The 27,631-nt window shown below is 43.2% G+C and overlaps 1 protein-coding gene across 2 annotated transcripts in view; it reads right to left on the bottom strand.

The window, feature by feature from the left end:
• The window catches only part of VWC2 (von Willebrand factor C domain containing 2), a 128,387-nt gene that overhangs the window by 99,792 nt on the left and 964 nt on the right, over positions 1-27,631 (bottom strand). For both annotated transcript variants that reach the window (XR_015552447.1, XM_014793649.2), the window contains exon 2: positions 6,759-6,888. Coding sequence is in view for 1 of the 2 variants with exons in the window: in XM_014793649.2 (XP_014649135.1) it covers positions 6,759-6,888 (130 nt within the window). In the remaining variant the exon portion in view is untranslated. The remainder of the gene's footprint in view (positions 1-6,758; positions 6,889-27,631) is intronic.

Genomic DNA, 27,631 nt, shown 5'->3' with positions numbered 1-27,631 from the left:
AGAAATGAACTGAATTTGTTTTAGTAATTTGTATTTTCCTAGGAATTTGTCCATTTCTTCCAATTTGTCTAATTTATTGGTCTAAAGTTGTTAATAATATTGTCTTATATTCCTTTTCATTTTGGTAGGGTCAATAGTGATGTCCCCTCTTTCATGCTTGATTTGTCCCTTTGATTTTTTTCTCGGTCAATTTAGTGAAAGTTTTGTCAATTTTACTGATCCTTTCCAAGAACCAAGTTTTAAATAAGTAACTTAACTTGATTCTATTGACTTTTTCCTAAGCTTTTGCTATTTTCTATTCCATCGATTTCTGCTTAGGATTTTATTACTTTCTTTCTTTTGTATGCGCTTGGGTATAATTTGCTGTTCTTCTACTACTTCCTTCCTTCCTTCTGTTGTTGATTCTAATTTAATTCTGTTGAATTCTGTTGTGCTCAAAGAATATACTTTGTAAGATTAAGTCCTTTACTTTTATTAAGACTTGTTTTATGTCCTGACTTATGGTCTACCCTGGAGAATGTCCACCTGCACTTGGAAAGAATTCTTCAGCGGTTGGATGCTATATTCTACGTATGTGTCAGTTAAGTCAAGTTAGTTGACAGTGTCATTCAATTTTTCTATATCATTGCTAATTTTCTCTCTGGTTTTTCTATGAAGTGTTGAATGTTTTGTTGAAATTTCCAACTACAGTTATTTTAGGTTTCCATTTCTCCTTTGAATTCTGTCAATTTTTACTTTATGTACTTTGGGGTTATCTTATTAAGTACATATACAGTTTTTGTTTTCTACAAGTTTCTTGGCTTTTTATCCCTCTGTTCCTTCCTGACTACCTTTTATAAGTTAAGTAAATATTTTTTAGTGTGCTATGTTTAATTCCTTTGCTGATTTTCTTAGTGATTGTTCTAAGTATTAAAATATGCATCTTAATTTATGACAATCTACTTCAGATTAATACTAATTTAATTTCACTAAAAAAGGAAATCCAATTTTTTGTTCTTTCATGTATCTGCACCAAGAACAGGCCTTGTCACAGAAGTTCAATGTTATGGAAGTAGCGATGAGTGGCAGCAGCCCAGTGCCTAAAATTCAGTGAGAAAATTCTCTTTCTGATAGGTGGCACTAGGAAAAGGACATTGAGGTCCAAAGAGAGTTGGGAATCCCCGCTATATTTTTCTTTCTTTTTCATCTTTCCACTTCATTTTGATGTGTTGGAATTTTTTAGTCATTTGTTAGATATATGTATTGCATATATTTTTTCCAAATATGTTGGCTGCTTTGCACTGGCTCAATAGTGTTGTTTAAATAAACGAAGGTTCTTAATTTTTTTTTTTTTTTTTTTTTGGTGAGGAGGATTGGCCCTGAGCTAACATCTGTGCCAGTCTTCCTCTATTTTGTATATGGGACGCTGCCACAGCATGGCTTGATGAGCAGCATATAGATCCATGCCCAGGATCCAAATCTGCAAACTCTGGGCCACCAAAACAGAGCACACAAACTTAACCACTACGCCACTGGGCCAGCCCCTGTAGGTTCTTAATTTTAATAAAGTCCAATTATTCAATTCTTTCCTTGTGGTTAGTGCTTTTAGTGTGCTTTTAAATTAATCTTTGCCTTCCCAAAATCATAAAGACGTTCTCCTATGTTTTCCTCTAAAAGCATTATTATTTGAACTTTTATATTTAAATCTGCAATCTATATGGAATTGAGTTTTTTTTTTTTTGTACAGTGTGCAGTAGGAGTTAAGATACCTTTTGTCTTCATATTGCTACCCAATTGACTTAGCACCATTTGTTGGAAAGATCACACCTCTCCCCACTGTACTGCAGTAATCAGCTTAATCATACATCTAGTGATCTCTATGCCTAGGTCTTTTTCTGACTCTATTCTCTCCCATTTGTCAGTCTTTCTATCTTTGAGGCAATATCACAGTGTGTTAATTACTTCTGTAGTGTACATTTTCCAGCTTTGTTGTTGTTCTTTGATATTTCACTGGCCAGTCTTTAACTTTTGTATTCCCATGTGGACTTGAGAACCAATTTGGTAATTTCCACACAAAAAAAGAAATTATTGGATTTTTTCCTGGAATTGTACTGAATCAGTAGACTAATCTGAGGCAGAGTGACATCTTTACATTATTGAGTCTTCCAATCACGAATATGGTATATCCTTCCACTTACTCAGGACTTTAATTTCTCTCAATAAAGCTTTAAGATTTTAAGTGTGGCAGTCTTGCACAATTTTGTTAGATTTACTCTAAGTATTTGCTCTCTATGATATTATTTGAAACAGAAGTTTTTAGTTCATTTCTACTTGTTTGTTGCTGGTATAGAGACACAGAGCTGATTTTTATACACTGGCCTTGTACAACAACCTCGCTATAATCAAGTATTATTTCTGATATTTGTAGTTTCCTTTATATTTCTTATGGACACAATCATGTTATCTTTAAGTAATGACAGAGTATTTCCATCAGATTGGTATTATTTCTTTGGTAAAAATTTTGGAAAGATTCAATGTTGAGGACAAACAGGAGTAGGTCTTTCCTTGTGAGAAGGATCATGATATGACTCTCACACACACATGCACATCATTCAGGTCTGTCCAACTCACTATGTGTAGTTTAACTATAACCTTATCCTAGTCTCCAAAATACAAAGGAGAATTAAAAAAATACAACGCTGCTTAATTCTTAGTCAGTGCTTCTCACATATTTTCCATGAAAGTGCTTATAATAATTTGGACTCTTAGTATTTATCTTAAAAATTTCATAAAAGTTTTTCATTTTCCTCCCAAAACTTGCCATATAATTTTCTTGTGGAAATAAAGCTGTAAACTACCATCGAGTAGCACTGATGCTTCGGGGAGATGCGTGGTCTTGATAGGCAGTGCCTTTGCGCTTCTGGAATACGTCATACTCTCTGGGGTATGATGTTCGACCTTAGAGAAGCACAGCTAATCCCAACAATGCCCTCACATTTGAACATCAGTGTCCTACTTCTATCAGGTCTCTTCCTTTGCGTGCATAAAGTAAGGTGATGTGCACACATGCAGAATGGAGGTCTGTTCTCTAATGTTCACGAAAGTGTCTAAGACTAGGGGGCTTGTATGTAATGGGTGCTATGCACCTCTGAGGTGCACCCATCACCAGAGAAAACCTGAATTCTTGAAAGTCAATATCACACTCACTGTTTGTATCATTGGGGGCCGGGGCGGGGGGAACAGTGCCACGCAAACATCCACTTTATCAAAAGAAAATCCTTGGGAGATTGATCTATACAAGTCAACGAAGTGAATGCATTAAGTTGTATTTGATTTGTGATCATTTATTTATATTCCAGGCATTCCTGGTTTCCAACTTTTGCTCCTTTGATGCAAGTGACTTTGGCAGCTTGCAAATGAACTGTAATTTTCCTTCTGTCGGGAGAAAGAGCTATTTAATGCTATGGGTCAAGACATTCAAGTGTGCAGAGTAAAGGCCAGTTTACGGAGATCAAGAGTTAAAACCTTCCTATTCCATCCACACTAAATCTATCCGAGCATTTAATTTCATATAAGGTATCATCTTTGATGTCCTCTAATCTGTGATCTATCAGACACGTAATTTTTTCTTATGGAAACATTGTTTTTTTGTGTGAGAGGCAGGGTTGGACTACTGTAAATTATTCATTAATCTCAGTCAATTATTATAGAACAACATTCATTTCTGATAGAAACTGTTTTCATTTTTTTTTAATTTTATTTATTTATTTTTCCCCCAAAGCCCTAGTAGATAGCTGTATGTCATAGTTGCACATCTTTCTAGTTGCTGTATGTGGGACGCAGCCTCAGCATGGCCGGACAAGCAGTGCGTTGGTGCGCGCCCAGGAGCCAAACCCAGGCCGCCAGCAGCGCAGTGCGTGCACTTAACTGCTAAGCCATGGGGCCGGCCCCGAAACTATTTTCATTTTTCTAGCAAATCTTTTAGAAAGAATTCCAAACACCATTTGTCCTTCCAAGGTCAGAATACCCTATAACTAGAGACAGCTGAAAGCCAAATTCTATCTGGTGAATAAGTTATAAGGTAACTTAATAGTACTTATATGATTAGATGCATTTAAATTTATTTCTAGTTGTATTCTTGAAAATAAGAAGTTGTTGATGTTTTGATATAATCAAAGCAAACCTTTTAATACAAATCCTTCTGTAATCTGTAATCCTTCTTGAATCTGGTTTTAAAAAACATATTCATCCTCCTTCAAAGAATCTCTAATACGCCACCTCAAAAATCCTGCTTTCCTTCATCCCATGCTGTCTCTCAAAGCACAGAGGCAATGAGAGAGCACTGAGAAATTTGTTATCAGGGGGACAGCCCTCCCGTCTCTCCCAAATCATCAATGCAGTATGAAAGCATCCTATGAATCTCTGAGTATATCTTCTTTATACAGAGTTTACTTTTGAGCATTTTTGCTTATTCCAAAAATAAAAATATACCTTAATCACAAAAATTGAATACAAACAGAAATAAATGACTTTGAATCTTTATAAAATGTTAACATATCCACACACGATAAAGAATTAATTCAAATAATTTCTAAAAGTATTTTTCTGACTCTACATCCGAAGTGGGATATGCCCTCAGGGCAAAAAGAACTGCAAAGAAATCTTGAACTTTCCTCAGTGGTTTTCATGGTGGTGGTGGTATAGATAGAAGCTATCCCACATGTATTATGGGAAAGAACAAATAAGTAAATAGATTGATGGTGTTGGATTATATACAGAGATGGGGAACGGGGACAAAGACAGAGATAGGAAGAAATAAAGCAAATATGACACATGTTAACAGGTACACATAGTGAAGGGTATACAACTGTTCATTGTACAATTACTTCAACTTTTCTGTAGGTTTGAAAGTTTTCTAAAGGAAAAGCAGAGTAAAAAAGCCTCAGGGATTGAAATCATGTCTTCTCATCTTTTGTAAACATCCAAACTAGGGTTTGCTAACTATCTAACGCCAAAACTTTGTTTCTAATCATAACTGACAAAAGAAACACAAAATATCTTGGATATGTAAGATGCCAAATATTTGAGCAACCCATATTCAAGCTGTTCATGAAATATCACTGACTCAATGAAAAGTTATTTGTCCAGTCCACCCCCACACACAGGGCACAACCACCTGGACGTCAGCCATCATGATCTCTTAACAGACCAGAGGCACTAGTAGGCTCCTCACCACGTTTACCTCACTCCACACCCCAACAAGACGCTGCCAGCCTCTCTACCTGTTTCTCCTTCCCTACCCACAAGTCTTTTTCCTCCTATTAGTCCTAACTAATAGGAGGAAATTAGCTAAGTAAACTGTATTGATTTCCCTCCACCCTACAGCTAGTATTGTGATGTTATTTTTTAAAGAGCTTAGTTCATGCTCAAAGGCCTCCTCATTCTCAGTCTAACGGAATTGTACCTTATGGTTCCATTCTCCATAATTAGTACACACAGAAGAACAGCCAAGTCCATATAAAGTACACTCTATAACAGCTTTGACAGTGTCCACTTATGTTCAGAGAACTGTACACACCATGTCTCCACAAATCCTTTTCATTCTTAATACAGTGATCCCATTCTTGCATGACCATCCTTCTTCCATAGAAACTTCATTTCCTCTTCCATTTATTTATTTCAAGAGTTTTGCAGTTTCTTGTGGTGAAATCTGGGTATCCATGTGTACCTGGTGAAAGGTATCTATGGTACTTCAGAGCCCACACAATTTTGATTGGCATGACTGCAGAATCTCAGAATTGTCTCAGACGCTAATAATAGCACTGTGTAACCATCTGCCACTCACAAAGCCCACATCACACACTATCAAGTTTGGTCCAGCAACCCCACAGTTGATGAGCTGACGACCTCACAAGTTAGCCCATTCCTTCTCTGAAATGCTCAGGCCGTGGAATTGCTGTATTTTTCTGAGCCAATCTGTGACTTCCACCATAAGTCCTAGCACCATGCCTTGGGGCCACAGCCCAAACCCTCTCACCAGGGACCACACTGAGATACTGGAAGCTGTGGTTGTGTCTCCTCTTCCAAGCTATGTTCAACTGCCCTCTGGAGCCATAATTCTTAAGCCCATTCTCCCTGGAAACACACTCTTGTCCAATACCCTCTTAAAGTGTGATGCACAGAAGGGCACTCAGTTCCTCAGGTATGAAGTAATTCTCATTATTCAGGATGAGGAAACACTCTACTTTATAAATTATGATCAAGGACATCCTGCCATTTCTTCCTCATAGAGCAGACAAGGCTTTTGATCTACCACCGGCTCTCACTGGGAATAAGGGGGGTTCTCTTCCTGCCTAATTTCCTTATGAAAAATATTCAATTATGTTCCAAGTTTCATTCACTTAGTAATGAAAAGTAAATGAGCCCAACCAGCATGTTTGATTTGTCTTGGAAAGATAGAAATTGCTTTGAAAGAACAAACAAAGTTAAATTAAAATAAGTGACTCTCCTCAATGGTGGAAATTGAATTTCTCCCCAAAGAACTTCTTAATGTCCATAAAACGAGGGGCTGACACCAGTAAGAGAGAGCATGCCTTACTACAGAACAGCTCTGATGTCCCCTGAGGCCTCGAGGTTCCATAGACACATGTGAGTGTGGACACACATATTCCAACTCACACAGCCAGACATCTTCCATCCACCATGACGTGAGCAGTGACCGCGTGCATGGACGGCGGGCATTTGAGGGTGCACCTGCCGTCGAAGGGCATTTCACGTACCGTTTTTGCAGATGGGGCAGCACTGGTCGGGCTCGTACACAGGGTCCACACACTCCGTCTGAGGACACGCGGACACTGTGCACAGCACTTCCCCGCTGGCCTCACAGCGACACCTCTCGCATGGAGACACCTGAAACACAAGCCCAGTGTCAGTGTAATACCTCCCACTCACCTTATCATATAAATTCAAAATTCTCTTTCCCCAAATTTTGTGTGAAGACATCTAAGTGTTTTAGGAATGTTAAAAAAAATTATCCAGCCCAGTGGTTTCCAAAGTGTGGACACAAGGGTCCTGGGGTTTAGAAGGCCCTGGGGTGTAAACACAGGACCAGGCCACAGGCCTTCCCTCTCTCTCAGCTCCAAATGGACCAGCTGTTTTGTTAGTGATCCATATTTTGAGCTTCTTTATAAACTTTCTTTTGAAGAAAGGTTTTCGTTTCTTTAAAAATTAAACAAATAATACATCATATTGAATTCTTGCTCAACCACTCATCATGCAGGTAAATCCCTTTTCCATAGTGCTGCCAAGTGCCACCCAACCTGGCCTGGAACATTCCCAACATTAGAGTCAAGAAGACAGTAGAACAGGAGAGGAAGGGGGAAGCATGAAGGGAGGAGAACCTGAGACTCCTCTTAAGCCAGGCACCTGGCCAGCAGCTGTCTCAAGATGACTTCGTTTAACTCTCAAGGCAACACTAAAGCACACCTACTAAAAATACTGGCCCTGCTGACTGATGAGGAAACTGAGATTCAGAGGCATCAGGCAACTTGCCATGGGCAGACCTTTCATAAGAGGCAGGGTTCCTGACTCCAAAGTCCACGGCAGTTCCACTCTCCTCCAAGGCCTCTCATGGTCATTCCCTTCCACCCCGCAGTGTTACCATGTTCTTGTAGATACTGGGCCTCAACCTGCCTCGCTGCACTTCCCAGCCATCGGCCCAGATTCTACCTTTTCGGATCATTCCAATAAAGCATAAGGCTGTACACTGCCAGCTGGATCCTCACATAGGAACTCTTGCAGGATGTGATGTGGATGATTTTCTTCCTGAAAACTATCGATGGAGTGATTTTTCATCTGAGTTGATCCAAGACAAAGCAGAGCCAGCATGTGCAGACCCAGAAATCAGAAGCAGCAGCAGAAGCTGTGACTTGGAAACAGGCACTTGAAAAGACAATGGAGATGGGGGGTGGTTGTCAAGCTGAGTTCCCTGGGCAGGGAGGCCCTGGTTGACTTTTGTGTACACATCCATGACACAGCCAGCACTTGTATGCTGAAGAACACAAACAACACTCACGGACGCTTCCTTTGTCTATACAAGGCAAAAAATAAATATCGAAATCTCCACCAAATGGTCTGGTTATTTCATGAAGCAAAAGCTCAATTTGTATTTAAAGGCACTAGACCACAATCAACCTGGCTGGGTCAGAGCTTAGGGGTGTGTGTGTGTGTGTGTGTGTGTGTGTGTGTGTGTACTTGAAAAATAACAAAAGAATGGAAACACTGAAAAACTTTAGCGTGGCCCAGGACAAAATGTTGACCTGATTTGCAATACAGCCTTAGGAGTCAAAATCAATCTTGTAAGAACATAAAGGCACGTTTCTGAGAAGCATTATTGGCACAATCAGGTTTTCTTGCCACCGTAACGGGTGCTGCTCTTTGCTGCTGCTGTTGTTCTCTTCATTTCCTTGTGTCTCCTACCAATTGCCCCTTCAGCCTGGAGCATCCTTTTGTCAAGGGTGGATTTACTTAGCAAGTAGGATGAGAAAAGGATTTGGAGTTTTAAAAGCAGAGAACTTGAGTTGTAAGAGACATGGTTGACTGCATGTCGGAGCCCTCAACAGGAGGACGCCAGGTATATGCCATAAAGCCTAAATGGTGCGTGTTAGACGGTGGGGGTGGGGAGCCAGGCCCCCTGCCCGCCTCTGCCCCAGAGGAGGTAGGGACCATCCCATCTGGAGGGCAGGATAGTCAGAAAGGAGCAACAGGGTCAGGAATCACCGGGGCCTGTCCTCAAGAAAGGGGCATACCTGGCGCCACCCCGAAACCCCAGGCTGTTCTGCAGGGAGCCAGGAAAAAGCACCCTTCTGGTTTGAGAATTTGCAAGAAGGTGAGTCCCCAGGGAGGGCTCCAGACAACCACACAGGTGCTCCTGCAAGTCAGAAAGGCCCCAGGCACTTGGGCAGCAGCCTTGAGTGGGCCTCTCCCAGCAGTGCCTGCACGAGGGAGCACATCCTGACGAGCCGGGCAGAGATACTGGCCTGGAAAGGAAACACTTCTTCCTGCTGCTGAGTCTGAAATGTCACTGTGTCCGCACCACAGCAGAATGCGGCTCAAGGGAATGAATACAGCCTGGTTTGCTGTTTTCTTAAAGGTTTCACAACTTTATCAAAAATTTGATTGTGTTTTACTATCATTAAATATTTAGAAATCTTATTCAACTATTTGGAGATTTGTCCATTTATCAAAAATCTGGGATGAAGCTTAGAGTCAGGATCACCGTGAGCGTGTCCCTCTCAGGCCTCACCTCCAGCCGCCTGCTCTGCCTTCACCACACCACACACTGGGTTCCTACCCACTCGCATACAAAGTTCAGCCCAGCCCCTGTTCCCAGACAGATCCAGGCTGGTGAGAGCAGGCTGCAAAGCTGCGCCACTTCCCTCAGAGGACATATGTCCGCTCTTAGTCCCACCTGGGCAAAGGCTCTCAGACGGGTCACAGGTCTCCTGGTTGTTCTAAGTTGAGCTCCCCATCTTACAACGGGGTTCCCGGGACCCCTGCCCAGGACCGGGGTCGCATAATAGAACTCTGCCTTCACCATGTTTATGCTCCAGCCTTCTGCTGGTGGCCCTGTCCCAGGGCCAGGAGTGGCCTCAATACCAACTCATGGACCAACCTCCCACTAATACCTGCTGGCTTCCATCTCTGATGCTCTCTTGGACCACCTTTTGGGCCCCTCTGCCACTCTTTGGGTGTCTGGCCTTGATCACTGGCCAGGCTTCACCCAACTAACCACCAGGCCTGCCCCAACCTAGTGGACAAAGTAATGCCTGCTCCCCGTCTGCGAAGCTCTACCTCAACCCACTGAGCCCACTGCACTCGCTTTTCCATGCCTCACTCCCGCTGCCCTGTCTCCTGGGAAAGGCTCACCATGTGGTGAACTCCTACTTGTTTTAGACCCAGCTCAAACGCTTCCTCCTCTGGGAGCCATCTTTGGTGCCAACACAGGTGGAGCTGGTCACCTGCCCTCCATTAAGCCATCACCTATGCCTCACACAGCACTCATACAGTATAGTAAATGTTGCTACATTAAAAATCACTGCTGCCATCACCACCACAAAAACCCAGCTGCCCAAGGGAACTTAGCAGCTGCCCGAGGAAGATGTAGCCTCACAGACTTGGTGTCACTGCATCACAGAGAGAAGAGGTCTGATGAGACCCAGGTCCCAGTCCTACCCCACCTTTGTGACCCCCATTCACACACAGGGCTCTGCTCAGTGGCCCCAGGATGGGTACTGTTGGGTGGGTATGTCCCCATACTAATGAGAGTAGCTTCTGCTCAGGCTCACTTATGACAGAAGTGCTGGGGCCTTCCACTGCCTGCGATGGGGAGAGGCTGCTGGAAGACCGCAAGCTGCAGCCCACGATCCCCACATGGGTTGTGGCGACCAGCACTTGCATCACCAGTCATTAGGGACCATCTGGCATTCTGGGTCACAGCAACCCTCTTTCTGGCTCATTCCACCACCCCACACATATGGCTGGACTCTCACCCACATAGTAGCAGGCACAGGCAGCCGACTCCAGCATCTAGGACCCTGGCGGAATGTCTGCCTGCTGCAGAACCTGATTAGATACTAAGTTGCTGCTCCGACTCTAGCCACCAAGTCTGAGCACCCCCTACGCTGAAGAGTTCTCACCTACCAGCTCAAGCACCAAAAGGCCTCCTGCCACGCCCCTGTTCTCTGCCCTACTGTGGAAACTAAAGGTAAGCATGCCAGTGCATTATTATATCTGCAATGAGCAACATGAACTTCCAAGGCACGTTTTTGCCATGAGATGTGACAACCCTTTCTCTTCTTCCAAAGCTATCCTTTCCCCAAAAGAAATTTAACAAGGAGTAACCTAACTTTAAAACAATAGTACCTCTTGCCAGCAAATTGCAACCTACATTTTATATAGCATGTCTTATGACAGAAATACCATTCTTAGCAATTTTCCAGTTACAAATTCAAGTTTTGTATAGATAGAATTTGATGCATAGCTTAGAGGAACATTTGGGCTTTTGAGGAAAAGTATCCATTCTCAAGGCACCCACTATGTGCCAGGAGTAGTCAAAAATTGTGTTGGATAAAAAGAATGTGGTTTCTCAGAATTGGGAGTGAGAATAAAGACAAGCTTGTGTCATCCATTCATTCATGCCAGTCCTGAGGCCAGACCGATAAATGCCACTTCCTCCGTTTTTCAGGATGCTGAGAATATGGATGAGAGCTGCAGGCGGTTAGGGAGACTGGCCTCAAGCACGGGACCCAGCCTCAACTCCGGGGTCTCCAGCTGAGGGTGCTGTTCTCCCTCACACATCCACACTGCGTTTGCTGTCCCCACAGCGACTCTGTCTTCCCAACCACAGTTCTTTAACATGGATTTAAGAAACTTACCCTCAAACCTGAAGTAAAACAGTGAAGAACAGACACATATGAGCATGTTTTCAATGAAGCAACTACGAAGCAACTGTGAAAGCCTCTGTGCATAGCAGAGGCTAAAGAAAGATGTCAACTTGATGGTAACTAAAGTAGAATGTATTCATAATGGGTTAGACCCTTACAATGCTCAGTCATTATATACACGTCCATATCACATGTACACAGGCAGTAAGGACTGTAAAATAAATATTGAATCTATTTCTAAACAAGTAAGAATAAGCAATATAATTTATAAATGAAACAATTCTGAAATATAAAATGAGGCCTACACAAACAGATATTGTTTAAATCAAATGCCTCAAACATGAAAATCTATGTGAGGTAAGTGGTAGAGAGGCTGAGTGCAACACTTCCACAGGAGACATATATAAGCAGTTTTATATTTTATCACATATATTTTATGTTAATGAACTTAGGTGCAACTGGGCATCTATCTGTAAGAAGCTTTGCCTTGTGTAATTTCTTAATTGTGATTATAATCATTATAACCCTGAGAAGGACCAGGCTCTGAAATACTGCAGAAAGCTGGTTGAATTTGAATCCCACTCTTGTGTGTGTCCCAAATCCTTTTCCACTCTGGAAGGGACAGACTCACTTTCAGACACTCCCTCCTGCTCCATCCTGTCTGCACAGCAGCATTCCCTCACCACCCACCTACTTGGGAATTCCGACATGCTTTTCTCAAATCCAGCTTAAATACATCTTCCTGTTCTGTGCTGCCAGAAAAGGCCATTGGCCTGGGTGAGGAGTAAAAGATGCCTTGTGTCACCTGAATCTTGTCACCTGAATAGCGGCCACCATAATATTTCCAATCTAGAACTTTGACTGCTGGAGTGGGTGCCATGGAACCCCACTGCTACCAAATGCATTGGCTCCTGGTGGCTAGGGAGCAATTCCAGGCTGAATGCAAATGCTTCTTCAGGAACAAATGAGAGGCACGAAAATCCCAGAACAATTTCCCAAGTAACTGTAATGTTTTCATAGATGAGATTAATTTAAACATAGAGAAGAAAGAGAAGTATGAGCTAATAGGTTTCGGCATAGACCTTTCTCAATTAAAACTGTTCGACATCAAATAAACTCTTCTCTCCATTTCTGTATTTCTTCCATCAGCAGAGATGTTCCATTGATTTTCCTAACCCCCAAACTGTTGGATTCTGCAATGACACAAAATAAGATTAACACGAAAACAAAGAGAAACACTGAAATCTGGACTTTCTTCTTTCTTCCTCTCTCCCAATCCTTTCTTTCCTTTGAAACTCTTTAAGACCCAGGACCCCTTGAATTCTAGGTGCACGGACCTACTACACAGAGTCTCTGTCACTGAAAGCCCTAATCCCAGTCTGCAGGTGAGCCGCCAATGAGATAAGGTGCACCTCAAGGGCCGGACCATATCTCCGTCACATCTGGGATTGTTACAGTGGCTGAGCCAGGCAAAATGCTCCACAAGCTCAATCAATATTGACTGAGTCAAGAAAGAAATGGATAGAAGACACAAGAGCTAAAATCAACTTGCATGGCACATTATGAAAAACATAAAAAATTAATTCTACAGCTTTGCTTCAGGAAGGCTTGCTCAACATCCCACAAAGAGCTGCTCAAGGATTAGATATTCACACTCAAGGAAAAAGGAATAAAGACAAATCTTTCCATTGAGAGGGATCAAGATTGGATTACACATTTAATCCACAAATGGAAGAGAAGATAGGGATGCTAGAGTGACATAAGCATAAAAGCAGTGACTACAGAAGGGATCCGATAGTGTGTAAGGAGAGTGTGGAAAATGAATAGCTGAATGCACAGCCTGAGATCAGAAAGCAGAACTTCAAGATGCTGAAGCAATCTATTACTGAACCCAGTCAACAGATGTCACACCACGCTCTGTCCATTACGTATTCTCACTGTTCTACTCTGTCTGTCAATGTTTTCTTTAAATAGCTAAAATTCATATTGAGTAGTTGAGGATTCATACTCTCTTACTTCCCCAATCGATAAACTTCTTTACAAATCCAAATATGGAAGATATAAGATATGGACACATGCATCTTGCTGATTGGGGATTATACACATGTAGGTCCTGGGACAACGATGCCAAGAACAGCCTTCCAGGTCCCATCATCAACCCCTCCATCCTCTACTGACCAATCCCATAGGTTTACCACCTTACAGAATCCTGTATTCTCAAGGAGAGGTACAAAGAAATACTCAAGTCACTGACCTCAATGCTCAGTCTGGCCAAGGAGTTGAGACATAAATGTATGAAAGAGAAACTAAAAGAATGGCAGAAAATGGCAGATGCTAATTGAGCTGTGTGCATATTTATAATTTTAAAGGCAAAGTTGTTGCTTTTAGTTGCAATGATACAGAAGAGATCAAAATTAAATATGGTTAAGAAAGGTAGGGAGGACTAGGGCAGGTGGAGAAGGGACAGCCATCGAGACAACAGCGGCCTCACAGGTACCACAGTTCCCTCCCAGAGCAGAGAATCAAGTGGAGATCCCTGGGCCCTCGCAGCTCAAGGACCAGTGGTGCTCAGAGGGTGAGGACAGGGCAGCTGTAGAGAGCAGAGGCCCCAACACCAGATGCTACAAAGAAATCCACAGTCACAGCTCTGGGAGCCAGCACAATGTCCCAAGGCCACACGGGACCTGTTGCATCTTGACATGGAGGCCCAGCTCTCCCCTGGGAGACAAGGCAAGAAGCAGATGTCTTGGGGACAAGGTGGCCTTCCCAACGCCATGAGCCTACATGAGTTCTTCCCAGCACCATAGGGAGGCCATCGTGGGAAGAATAAAAGAAGGTGGGAGAGATCTTCAGAGGAGGAGAAATCCTGAAATGCTGAGTAATAACCCGAAAGTAAGCAGATTCCAAAGACCTCAAAAGACTGAGATATCCTAAAGAGACTTAGAAACTTTAAATTGTAAGAACAAATATTTTCAACCATTAGCAGATGCAGGAGTTATAGAACTAAAAGAATCGTTCTAAAACTAAAGAACATCTCAGTGTTTGCACATCTGAGTTTTGTTTACACATTTTGATACACACTTTGACCATATTATGTAATTATTCTGATGACCTCCAATTAAGAAACAAGTTGCCAGAGGCACAAACTGAACATGCCTTTCACTAAAAGCAGTCTTTGCTTGGTCCTGGATGACAAGCAGCCTCCCAAAGTCACTGTCACAGTTTTGTCACCAGATGGTGAAAGTGTCCTTTCCAGGTGCTGAGTCTGTCTTTCCAAAAGTGTCCAGTGTCACACTTGTTAGCATGATGCACGTAGAGGGAAATCACAAACTTCTCTCTTTAAACCCCCAGGTCTTATTAGCTTCTGACAACCTGGAGCTGTGTTAGTTGGGGCTGGACACATGAGTGATGCCTTTCAACTCTGCTTTTTCAGGGAGTGAAAACGCACCCAACACGTCTGGTGAATTGCCATGAACCTACACAGCAAGTCAGGGCAGCAGCCACTCACACACAATCTTCATGAACATGTCCCGGGCTGCCCTGTCTACTTTAAACAGCATCTCCTGACTACCTGCAAGACGCTTGGAAGATGCTATGCAGGTCGTGGCTTTTTTTCTAACAGTCACCTTGAAATAAATCTTTCCCCAACCCTACTTCAGATTCCTTACCTGGAACTGTCTTAACAAACTAGCCCAAGGCATTGCAAAGCTCTGCCTCCCAACTGAAAAGCAGCAGGGCCCTGCACGACAATTGGAGGCACCTGCCCCACCAGCCTTCGTCTTCAGTCAGGGCCAGTACGGAAAACTCCAGATGCTACGTGTCCCTCCATCCTCTTCCACGGGAGAGAGCAGCTCCAAAGTGAAATGAACTGGATCCACAGCCACCTTCCAGCCTCCAACACAAGCTGCTGGCCGAGGAACAACAGAAAGCCTCTGCTTCCTGAGCCCTTTAGAAAAGATTTTCTTTTGTTCTCTTTGTCTTTCTACTCTCTGTCAGAGAAAGGATTTGCACACAAAGGGACTTAATTAAGAACCGTCCCCAGAAGCTGTCAGCTTTAAGTTTGAAGAAGAAAACACTCCACCTACACACAACAGATTAGCAGTACAACAGTCTGACAACCCAAGGCAACCCAGCTTTCTTCTCAGGCATCAAAGAACAGCTTTTCCTTCTTTATAGTTTAGCTTGAGACAAGATCCTCTGTCTAATAATGTCTTTCAAACTCTCCTGTGAATAATTCCCTCAGGTTCACGTAGATCATGCAGGAACTTTCTTATGAGTGGAAAAAATGCTGGCAGTGTTTACACGGCGTATTTCACTTGGTAGCAAACAGCTGAATACCTAAAAGGAGAATGAGGAAGACTGCTTGTTCTGGGCTAAAGATTCAGATCTGGTGAACGTTCTGGAAGTGCACCAACCTGACAGATTACACAGTCAGAATGGATGCAGCAAAAAGTTTGCTGGCCCCCTGTTACAGACTGAATGTTTGTGTCTCCCCAAAATTTATCTGTTGAAGCCCTAATCCCTAATGTGATGGTATTTGGAGGTGGGGCCTTTGGGAGGTGATTAGGGTCAGATGAGGTCATGAAAGTAGGGCCTTCATGATGAGATTAGTGCCCTTACAAGAAGAAGAAGAGATTGGAGACCACTCTCTGCTTTCTCTCCACCATGTGAGAACATAAGAAGGTGGCCATCTGAAAGCCAGGAAGAGGACTGTCAGTAGAACTCAACAATGCTGGCACCTTGATCTCAGAATTCTAGCCTCCAGAACTGTGAGATAATAAATTTCTGGTTTTTAAGTCACCCAGTCTTAGAATTTTGTTATAGCAGCCCAAGCTGACTAAGACACCACCCTCACTGCCATTTCTGCAGTGGAGGCAGATGGCTGCCCATGGTGAGCTGGCCCCAGACCTCCACACCCTGGCCTGCTGCAAACAGAACAGCACACAGAGACAGGAGGAGCCGGCGAAGAACTGTGTGACCACAGGGCCATGGGCAGCCTGACTCAGGGCTCCACCGTGGTCACTTGGCCCAAAATAAGGAGGGGCCTCTCCTCCCACCTTGGGAGCCTAGGTGACATTGAGATTTTGCTGGAATTACTTTAATAGATACTTTGCTCATTCACAGATTCCTAAATTAAACCCTTAGTAGAAAGGATGTGATGCCCACCGGGCATGACCACCTACCTGGGGCAGACTAGGGGGAAAGAAGGCCCTCTGAAAATTTTTGTTAAAGCCAAATTCCTCTTCTTAAAAAAACAAGACGATTAATTAAAGGATTAAAGATATGTTATCCTGGGGAGAAAGAAACAAAGAGCTTAGTTTTCACTTAATATACAAATGGCTGAAATCAAATGTCTTCCAAAAACTAGGCTTTTAAAAAATGGGTGTGAGGGTGTGACATGACAATTGGTTCTCTCAGGGATCACAAATTTAAATTCTTTCAGGGACCTGTTGATAAATAAATGGCAAGCAATAGGATATATTGGAGCATATGAGGAAGCCATTTGGTGTAAAACTAATTCGGCCTGACATTGTTTTTTTCTCCAGAAGAGGCCTGTAGCCTCTGTTCATTCATTGTATATCTGCTTTAAGCAATTAACATGTCCCAAAGACAAGAGCAATGCCCTTAAGATATAAATGCAACTTCCCCCACCTTGGCATTTCCTTAAGGATAAGCATTTCTCCCTGGGCTAGGATTGGATTGCTGCACTCATCCTGTGACCACCCAACTCGAGACAACAGCCCATGGAGACAGCAGACCTGATACCCATTGTGTCCATCAATTGCCATGCCAACAGGTCAATGTCATGGCTATTGTAAAAGGGATATTGCAATCATATGTGATACATGCTCTTTGATGATATATAAACACTTTGTACACCCCACTTCTTTGGAGTGCTCCATTTCTATGTGAAAGGACTCTCCTGGGCTATATGGTCCTCAAAAGTTGGCTCATAATAAACTCACCCCAATTTTGATTTATAGATTGGTTATGGATTATTTGCGTCAACACTGTCAAATAAAAAAAACAAGGTGGTGAACTTAGGGAATAGTGGGGACTGTGACAAACATGGAAAAACCTTAATGCATTGAAACAAATATGCATACCTCTTCATCATGCATACACATGCACACACACAGAGACACACACACACACACACTGGAAGAAAACAAAGCCACACTGCTCCCTTTTGGCATTCTTCATTAGAGATGGCAGTAATAAGGCTCATCTTCAGCAGAGAGTAATAGGATGACCAAAGCGGTGTGTCAGTTTCCTTTGCCCAAAGCTGGCTAGGCTGCAGGAACAGGGCTCACACTCCCCAACTATAAAGTGGCCACGTGGACTCCTGTCTGGACGCCATCTGAGGCCAGAGTCTGACCTCTTGTTAAAGCTCCCTTCAGCGTGCATCAGCTGCCAATTACCTGGAAAATGCTGGGCCCCAGCGGAGCTCAGATCCACAGGCACTGACGGCTCACACCTTTGTCCTTGCACCTCTCGTTGAAGCTGAGCCTCTTCCAAAGCATTCTGAAATTACAGTAGGATGCTGCCAGCCGTTTCTCCAGTTAAGGAAGTCCCTTCCGTGGAGCTTTAAGCTCCAGTGGAGAAGACACTGCAGGGCTCACTCACAAGAAAGGGATCCATCTCTGCGCTCAGACACATGGGCGGCGTGGTCCCTGAGAGCTGACCGTTAAATTGTCAGTCACCCCTTGCTGTCACCCAGGAGCAAGACAAGCTCATTTCCTTGGCTTCTTGGAGGGCAATGGGGAGCCAGAGGTGAACTTCACTATCAGCAGGAGGTGACCTGAGCTGAGAGGCCCACATCAGAGCACAGTTGATCCCTCAGGCCGTCTCACCCGCCAGGGAAAGGCAGCAGCCTTATCAGAATTCCTTCTTTTCCAACCTGCCCATCCCTGACATTTCTGCATGTGTGACATGGCGAAACTACTAGTGGGTCAAAGCAAAGGTGCTCAGGCAGCCTTGCTCCACGTGAGAAGGGACTGCGGGCACCCTGGCCACCTGGACCCCCTGCACTGTGGGGAGGGATGAAGATGCCACCATGACAGGCTGTCCCTGGCTAAGGGCCCTGTGTCCCCAGAACATAACTGTCAACCATGCAGGAATGTGATGAGGAGTGGAGCTATAGCTCCTGACCCCTAACAGAAATTAATAAATACAAGTAGTGGCTTACTGGAAGCTAATTTTGTATTTTTTTTCAAGCCTCCTAAAACAAAAATACTGAGATATTTTTTCAAAAAGCACATGGAAGTTGAAAGTAAAATATAAAAAAGAAATTGTTTTTAAAACTGGACAAAGGAAATATGAATTAGCACAGCATGTCAACCTGTGAGGAAAATAACACAGACGGGCCAATCTGTTTGGTAGAGCTGACGTTACTGTTTATTTCTGAGCTGTCTAGTGAGCACAGGGAATGGAGGGCCACGCAGGAAGGGCAGAACATTCTGAAATGGTCTGAATTTTATCACAGGAAGGGCAGGAACAAGCATCCATGGCCGTTGGAGCTTGGTGGTGTAGTGATCGGAAGCCCTGGACAGCAGGAGGGGCCTTTGAAAATGTTCACCTATTTCATCATTTGGCCTAAAGATGAGCTGGCTCCCAGGAACAACTTTTTCCCAAGAACATTTAAAAGTTATATTGGATGGCAATTCCTGTTTGTTTAAGGATAAAGTTCTCAACTGAAAATTCAGCGCAAGACACACCAACCCCTCCAAGGCACAGAAACATGAGCTCCACCTCCAGTTAGCATCACACCCTGGAGAGCCGCTTAGTTAGTCTACAGCCGGGGCTCTCAACCCCAGCACCCCTGACATTGGTTGTCGGGGCTGTTCTATACCTTGTAGGATTTCTGCAGCATGTCTGACCTCTACCCACTGGACGCCAGTAACATCCCTCCACTCCACCCCCAGTTATGACAACCAAAACTGTCTCTACATACTGCCAAATGTCCCCTATGGGGGCAACATGCCCCCAGTTAAGAACCACTGGTCTATAGTTTGGTGAACAATAGGTTTCCTTCCATTCCTCCTTGACTCTATGACTGCTTCTAGGATCATGGTCCTTCTTCCTGAATTTCATCTTTTAGACTCCACTTTGAAGTTCTTTTAGTAAAGGTTTTGTTGTGGTACATTTTGTATTTTTGTTTGAAAATAACTTTGGGCTCATTCCTGAAAGACAGTTTTTCTGGAAACATAAATCAGATTAACAGTTATTTTCTCTTTGTTCTTGAAAGATGTTCTACCATTTCAAGTTTTCTACTGTTGACAAGACATCAGCAGTCAGCCTAATTACTGTTATTTTGTAGGTAAAGTCTTTTCTCTCTGGTTGCTCTTAAAATCTTTCTCCTGCCTTTGGTGTTCTGCAGTCTCACTATGATATGGCTAGGTGTGGATATATTTTTATTTATCTTTCTTTAGATTAATTGGGATTTCTGAATCAGAAAATAAGGATCTTTCAACTAGAAAGTCTCAGACACTATCTCTTCACGTTCCCCATATTCTCTACTATCTCTTTCAGAATTCTAACGTGATGTACATTAGATCTTCTCTCTCTGTCCTCCAGGTATCAAAACATCTCCTTCCTATGTTGTAATCTGTGTGTCTGTGTTTCATTCTGGGTAAGTTCTTCAGATCTATCTGTTGGTTCACTAAATTATCTCGTAATTTGTATCTAATCTACTGTTAAACCCTCTCATTGAATATTAATTCCAATTATTATATCATTCATTTATACAAGTTCTATCTGACTCTTTTTCAAAGCTAACTAGTATTTTGGGTACATTTGTGTTGTTTACCCACACATTGTATTCCAGAATTTATTTCTTTATGTATATTAAATATTCTCATTTATATCCCAACATCTAGGTCTGATTCCAATGCTTTGGTCTCAGCTGAGTCTTTCTTACGATGCTCTTTCTTCTTGTGCTTAATTTTTATTCTCACATTCCTTAGAATGCTATTTGTAGGAATTCTTTGTGGCCTCAGTGGGGGGTGCATTCCTCCTGAATGCATTTGCTTCTGTCAGAGCCCTTAGGCACCGCCACCCTGGGCCCCCTTTAAACAGTAATATTCCACTTGGACTTTTCGGACCACTCAGGGAAGCATGAGTATGGGCTCCTGCCCATAAGGGTGCATGTACTAGAGTCAGCAGCTATTCAGAGAAAACCTTTCAGCTCTGCACAGTGTGGAGGCCCATTCAGGGGAGTTTGTCTGCACTGTCCTTTGCAGGACAGACTCTTTTAGGGAGTCTGGCTGTATGATGCTTATGTGATTCTCTGTACTTGGGGCCCTGACTTGTCACATGCCTCATTCTGGCATGAGCAGAAAGGCATCAGTAGATGCTCTCAGCCGCCACTGCAAGGCTGACTTTCCTCTCCGGATTCCAACTTCCACCTCCAGGGGTTAATTTCCCTTACTTTTTGTCATTTCAGCTGTGCTTTTAAGAAGATGTGTTTTATATGATATCTGGGGTTTCAGGAGTTTTGTAAACAGTGGGTTTTCAAGCTATCAGTTTTCCATCTTGCCAGGCAAGGGGTGGTCTCATCATGTTTAAAGCAGAATCATTTATGCCATAACTAGAAATGTGCACAACCACATGGCATCTTAATTTTCCATCCCTATGGTTTTCCATGGGCCTTGGGCTTCCGAGAGAACTCACAGGGCCACAGGCAGATGCCTGACATCATCCTTTTCTGCAGATTCGAAAAGCACTCTATGTCCTGGCCGCACCCCAGTGCCCGACAGAAATAGAACGAGAAGTGAAATCCAGCTGGCAAGATCTCAGCCTTGGAACAGATGAGCAGCAAGAAGGATTTCCAGCTACGTGGTCAGAACCCCACCATGAAGGATGGCTACAAGGTAAGTAGACTTGGATGGAAAACCATGTCCTTTACTCAAACTCACAGTTGTTCTCTTTGAGACAAACTCTTGTCTTTTCCCTAGAAATCTGCCCCAGGATTCCTCTGTTATTTAAAAACAAACCATCAATAACAAAACAGTCTAGATAAGTGGCTTCCACCTGTGCCCCCTACAGAGCGGCTCCTAGAAGCTGACTCTCCACTCATACAGAAGGGGCAAGACTTGATAGCGTGGGATCTGGGCTCCTAAGCCTCCTCTGACACCAGCTGGCTGTTTGAATAGGGCACCAGTTTCCTGAGGTGAAATTTCTCCACCTGTGAACAGACAGGCATTACAAAGCCACGTGGCCACCGGACCACAGGTAAATCCTGCCGAGTGGGGACGTGGTCAGCTGAAGAGCAAATGCCCTTCTCAAGAGGCAGCCCCGCTCAGCTCTGGCAGATGGCTGCCTCCTGGGAATCATCCCGTTTTCACAACAAATTGGCAATCTGGGTATTTACACGAACCTCTCCTTTGTTAAATATCTGCACTAGTCAAACAAATGTCTTGTATGCTGTCAGCGAAACAGACCACCTCCTTGGGCTGGATCTGGCTCTCAGGCCACCAGTCTGCCACCCATGGGCTTGATAATCTCTGAGGTCCTGCCCACTCCTGAGATCTAGTGTTCTGTCCACTGCCCACTGGAATCCTTCCCCCTTACCCTCAGGGAGCTCCTGGAACTAAATGCTTCTGTTCTCATTATAACTCAAGATTTCACACTTTGAAGGACACAGATTCATTGATTTTGTCCTAGATGGCTTGAGTCAAATATAACATAAATCCACACAAAAAACACTTAACCAAATTGATCCTGCATTTACTGCACACAAACGTGGGCCAGGTGCTCCAAGCCTGTATAAGCTTTCCCTTCCCCATGTACCGGAGATTCTCTCTGCCCCACGTACAGTGCCACTTCAACACCACGTGATCATGAAGGCCAGATGGCAGAAGCTGGAAGCACACTAGTTTCAGAGTCCAACAGACTAGGACACAACTCCTGGCTCCACCATTTACTAGCTCCATGACTTTGATCAAGTTACTTCACTGCTTTGAAACTTAATTTTCTCTCCTTTACCACTGACTCATTAGTCTGTTGTGGAAATTATCAAAAAAAAGTATAAAACATAGAGACATTGGATAAATATTGGTTCCCTTCTTCCCATTATAAAAGGCCAAACTTTTATGTGTTTATCCCATATTTACAAATCAAATATTGCCTGGAGCATGTAAATAAGCAGTCATTCAAGTTGTGTTTCCCCACCTGAGTAAGGGACACATCTGCAAGGTCCAGAGCAACTATATGGACTCACCTTTTTTTTTTTTTTTGATGGCAAAATATTTTATTGCCGCCACTCACCTGGTGGACCACTGGTTTTTTTGTTTGTTTGTTTTTGTTTTGTTTTTTTAATTGTTACTGTTTAAATGGCTTTTGACAGAAAGGCAGAAACTAAGAAGTCCAGAATTTGCAAAATCTTACTCAGAACCAAAACAAACCCAGAGGCAGCAACAGCACATGCATTAAACTGACTTACAGAAAAGAACGTAAACTTTACACAGCTTGATTCATTTTACTTTCCAAAGGTAAATAATAGTACTATTTATGGTAACATCAAACATCTTGTTTTTAAGTAACATCAGCCAAAAGAATATAAATACCATTCAATTGAAAAATATGAAGAATCATGTCCTTCTCTTTACTGCCACTTTCTCATAATTGCAATAGAAATCTATTTAGATGGAGCTTTTGAGTTTACATTTCATGTAAGATTTCTTTTCATTAATAAAATTCTAGAAATGAGATTTTGCAACAGGGTTAATTACTAGTCAGATACTGAAGCAGTAGGAAAGGGTTTGGTTTAACTCAGTGGTCCCAAATCATTTCACCTGCAACTACCCCTTCTAGTTTATCTCCAGTACAACAGTCCTCAGGCTTTGAAAGACAGTCTAGCGAGCAGCACTTATTAATAATTCATGTTCTCTTTCTCATCAAAGACACACAATTGCCAATCAGAGCTCCTGATCAGCTACGATAACCAGTGTGGACACATTGAACTGATATCATCCCAACCAAAAGCAAAGAAATGTGAAGTTTTAGTTATCCCTTATGGCCTTATCTCAGGAAGTCACATAAATTCCATTAGGTTCTATAAAACACTGAAACGAGCTCGCAGACCCCATTTCTGTCTTCACAGTCCCCCATGGATTAGGATTCCCATGAGGGGGATAGCTCCTTTTGTTGCGCAAAAGGGAACCGTTTTTTATTAATGAATTTTGAATTCGATTTGCCGCTGGCCTGTATGGTAGTCATCAGGGGTGAATTTAAAACTGCTCAATAGAGCCCCTCATTCATAGCCATCAGTTAGTTATGGACGATACAAGGACCCATTGACATAAGTAGTACAATAATTCCTAAAGTGGTACTCAGAATGGGATAGTTGCAGACTCAGAGTGGTCTAGGCGGGCTGCTTAATTATGGTTATCAGGCATTTAGCTTATTACCAATCATTCTGTACCTTCTTTATAAATTCTTTCTTCTAGTCATACTTGCTGATGTCTCCCTCCCCCCACCAAATTCCTTATATCTGCTTAGGTCCATGTCTATGAGGTCAACTCTGATCGACACCCTATGTCGTGGGCTGGATTGTGTGTCCCCCTTCCCCCCAAATGTTGAAGTCCTAATCCCCAAGACCTCAGAAAGTGACTGTACTTGGAGACACCTTTAAAGAGGTGATTAAGTTAAAATGAGGTCACTAGGTTGGGCCCTGATCCAATGTGACTAGTGTCCTTATAAGAAGAGGAGGTTAGGACACAGACACGCACAGAGAGAAGACCATGTGAGGACACAGGGAGAAGAAAGCCATCTACATGCCATGGAGAGAGGCCTCAGGAGAAACCAGCCCTGCGACACCTTGATCTCAGACTTCCAGCCTTCAGGGCTGTGTAACAATAAATTTCTATTGTTTAAGCCCCCCAGTCTGTGGCACTTTGTTATGGCAGCCCTAGAAAACAAATACACCCTAGGAAGCAGAGAGCACATGAAAATACCATTCATTTATAAAAAATATAAACCAATAGACAGGCTTCCTTATTCAAAGTTGGACACCACCTGGTATAAGCTGAAGAACAAGACACTTGGTATGTTTGAGAGGCAGTGAAGAAAATGTTACTAGTAACTGTTTTTATTTGGATATACAAATTAAATGGCAAAATCCATGAAGAAAGGAAGATATTACTCTAATTATTATTAGAAACTTAATGGTATTTCACTGAGGCAGTGAGTTTTTCTGCTGACATCTGGCTGAGATTAAGAAGGCTGTAAGGAATGGGAGTTGTAATGGGGCAAAGAGCATGGAGAGAAAGGAAAGACGGGTTTGAAGTACAGAGAAAACCAGGCAGAGAAGGCAGCAAGCAGACAAGGTCCCAAAGAGAGAGAAATGCAGGAAGACGGGGAGAAGCCACGCTCTCGCCAGGGCCGAATGCATGTCACAGGCACAAGGCAGGATCTGGAGTTCTAGCTGCTTCTCACCTCAGACACCCACAATAAGCGTCCAGCCTCCATCAGTAATTTCCTCTCTCTCAGGAAGCAGAGGACAGACTGTCTAATTGCCTGAGTGCCTCCCAGGGAAAGAGGCCCAGGCCAGCCTCCCTTTCACCTCCTTCCTTGCTAGGGTAAACAGCACTCCAAGCATGTCCCTATAGTACTACAACCTCCATCTGAATTACATCCTCATCAGAGAAATGCCAAGTACTTCAGATAGAAAATGCTTTCCTTTTCCATTTTCCATAGACTTCCTGCTATGCAAACTACAGGCTACAAATGATTTCTCTCTGAAGCCTAGAATACCCAGAGCAGGCATGTGAACAACTGTTGTGCCCTGGCACTCAACCTCACAATTCTCCGTTACTGCAACCCACAAACCCCTCGGACTCACAGCTTACCCTATATCCTTCTATGTTCATCCTTCCAACGCCCCCAACAAAATACTGCATCCTCTTTTGTACAGTGAAGGAAACAAAAACGCAGACACTAAATGACTTGCACAAAGCCACACTAAATTAGGGAAATACCTAGAAATTTTCCTCATACTAACAGAAATGAACAAACACCATATATACAATGGTACATAATATAGGAGCAGGCATAGGAGCCAATGTAGCAACTTGGCAACATTCATGCATGTGTACATCCTAGCAGCTGGTAATGACTGGATGAAAGTTAAGAATGAATGAAGTGTCACTTGAAGATGAAAGATACACTTAATACTCTACAAATAAGTTTATTGGTATTTTAATTCTTCCCAAGACTGTCATGTTTCCTATCTCCCTTTTGTTGCTATCATCTCTCATCTCTAGAGATTGAAACACCTTCCACCTATTGACGACCAATTTTTGAAGACAAGAATCAAATAAGAGCTCTCCCTCCCCCATACGCACAGGCAGCTTCATGGCATCCAGCACTTAGCTATGTATTAGTAAACAGAAGATGGAGTTCTTCCTTCTACCTATGATCTCAGGCAGACGAACGGCCACTCTATGCTGTGTTTCGACTTTGTAGATCAAAGTGCTAATAATTCCTCAGCCTACTTCATGGGACACTTCTAAGAAATGGCTATGGAATTATATACAGTGCAAGCAATAAATGTTATTAACAACATGTTTGATCTTATAACACTTAGATTTTCTGATGAATCTAAACCACTCGGGAGAATTGTTTGGTTGGGCCCACAACTACAGCCCTGTCCCAGGCAAACACGGAAGGTCCCTCCTCTGGCCTCCACCAGGACCCACCGCCACCTTGGCCTCAGCACTTGCATGTTGCATTCAAAACATCTGGAGAGGGATCTGCCTGGCTCCCCAGTAGACAGGAAGCATTTTGAGGGCAGGGCTCCTGACTTACTTCTGTTGTATGGCTAGGGCCTGGTTCATATGAAATTGTCATCAAAGTTATCTTTGTTTCTCCAAAGGGCTGAAGCAAAGAACTGTCCTTGTTAAGCAGGTACGCCTGGAGCAAGACCCTGGCGGCAGGCTGTTAGAGCTCAGATGAGCCTTAGGAATAGCTGGCCCCTTATCTTACAGATGACAAAAGAGAAACCCAGAGGGGAGATGTGTTTTGTTCCCCTCTTGCGACTAGTTAGTGGCAAAGACAGAATGGAAACTCACATTTCCTGACTCTAAATCCCAAAGTTCTTTCCTACTTCGCACCTTATCTATAGAGATAAATCTGTCCTCCTGGCTTTACATATCTACAACACTTGGGAATTCATTACATGCTGTCACACGGGGGGCCACATTCTGAATGTGCAGATCTCAGAGGCTGTGTTCTGGGGGATTCCAGCAGTATTCTTGCCTGCCCGGTTCAGCTCTGGGGGCTATAGGTCCCAGGATGCCCTCTGTCACTCAGGAAATCTCTGGCATGCCAAGTCAATGGGGCAAGCCCAGGCAAGCCAGAGGTTGAGCCTACGTTTGTGGCTTGGAACGGCGGAACAGCCATGCAGGTCTCTCCCAGGCCTGCCAGTGGAGAGGGAGGGCGTTTGTAGTAAACCCGGGGCCAGCGCATGCGTGCTGGGCAGCATCTCCCTCCAAGCCAGCGCCCCAGTGGGGCTGGGCTTTGGTTCCAGTAGGGTGTAGGGGGAAAAGCATGCGCTGTAGAGTAGAACTGCTTAGCTTGACACGAGTCTGCTTTTTACTAGCTGCATTGCCTTCAACACGTTATTTAAATACTCTGTCTCAATTTCCTCTTCTCCATAAACTGGGGTAATAGATAATCTACTTTATTGCAGGTATGAGGTTTAACTAAATTAACACACGTGAAAAACGCAGACTGGAGCCTGACACACAGTAGGCATATAAGGCGGCCAGTGCTATTAATACTATTACTAGTACTCATCTAAAATAAAACCATTTTTAACCATAAACTGGACTTCTTGTTTTTGCAGTCCACTATGTTTTGGCATCCAAAGAGCAAGCGTTTTTCTTTTTCTTTTAATTTTTAGAACATTTGCATGATACTCCAACATATAATCTAGGGAAATGGCTTATTTATATGAATAGTCTCCCTTAATTAGCTATTAGCTGAAGAATATATCCCAAATGGCACCGTAAATTACCCTGTGTTTGAAAACAGGTTGAGCATTTCAGCGGCAACACTTCTAAATTAGAAGCAGTAAGTTAATGTTAAAAATACAGCCAAAAAGTGTTCGGGGTCGGTCCTCTCAGTGCCGCGGGCTTCATTCTAATGAAACCCTTTTATAGCGAAGACCAAAGGAATTAATGTGGATGGGCCACATTGCTTTAAAA

Source organism: Ceratotherium simum, chromosome 1, assembly GCF_057802395.1.
Source record: "Ceratotherium simum simum isolate JZ-2026a chromosome 1, ASM5780239v1, whole genome shotgun sequence".
Lineage (NCBI taxonomy): Eukaryota > Metazoa > Chordata > Mammalia > Perissodactyla > Rhinocerotidae > Ceratotherium > Ceratotherium simum.
The sequence above is the reverse complement of the archived record's forward strand: the minus strand, read 5'-3'. Positions and strand labels throughout refer to the sequence as shown.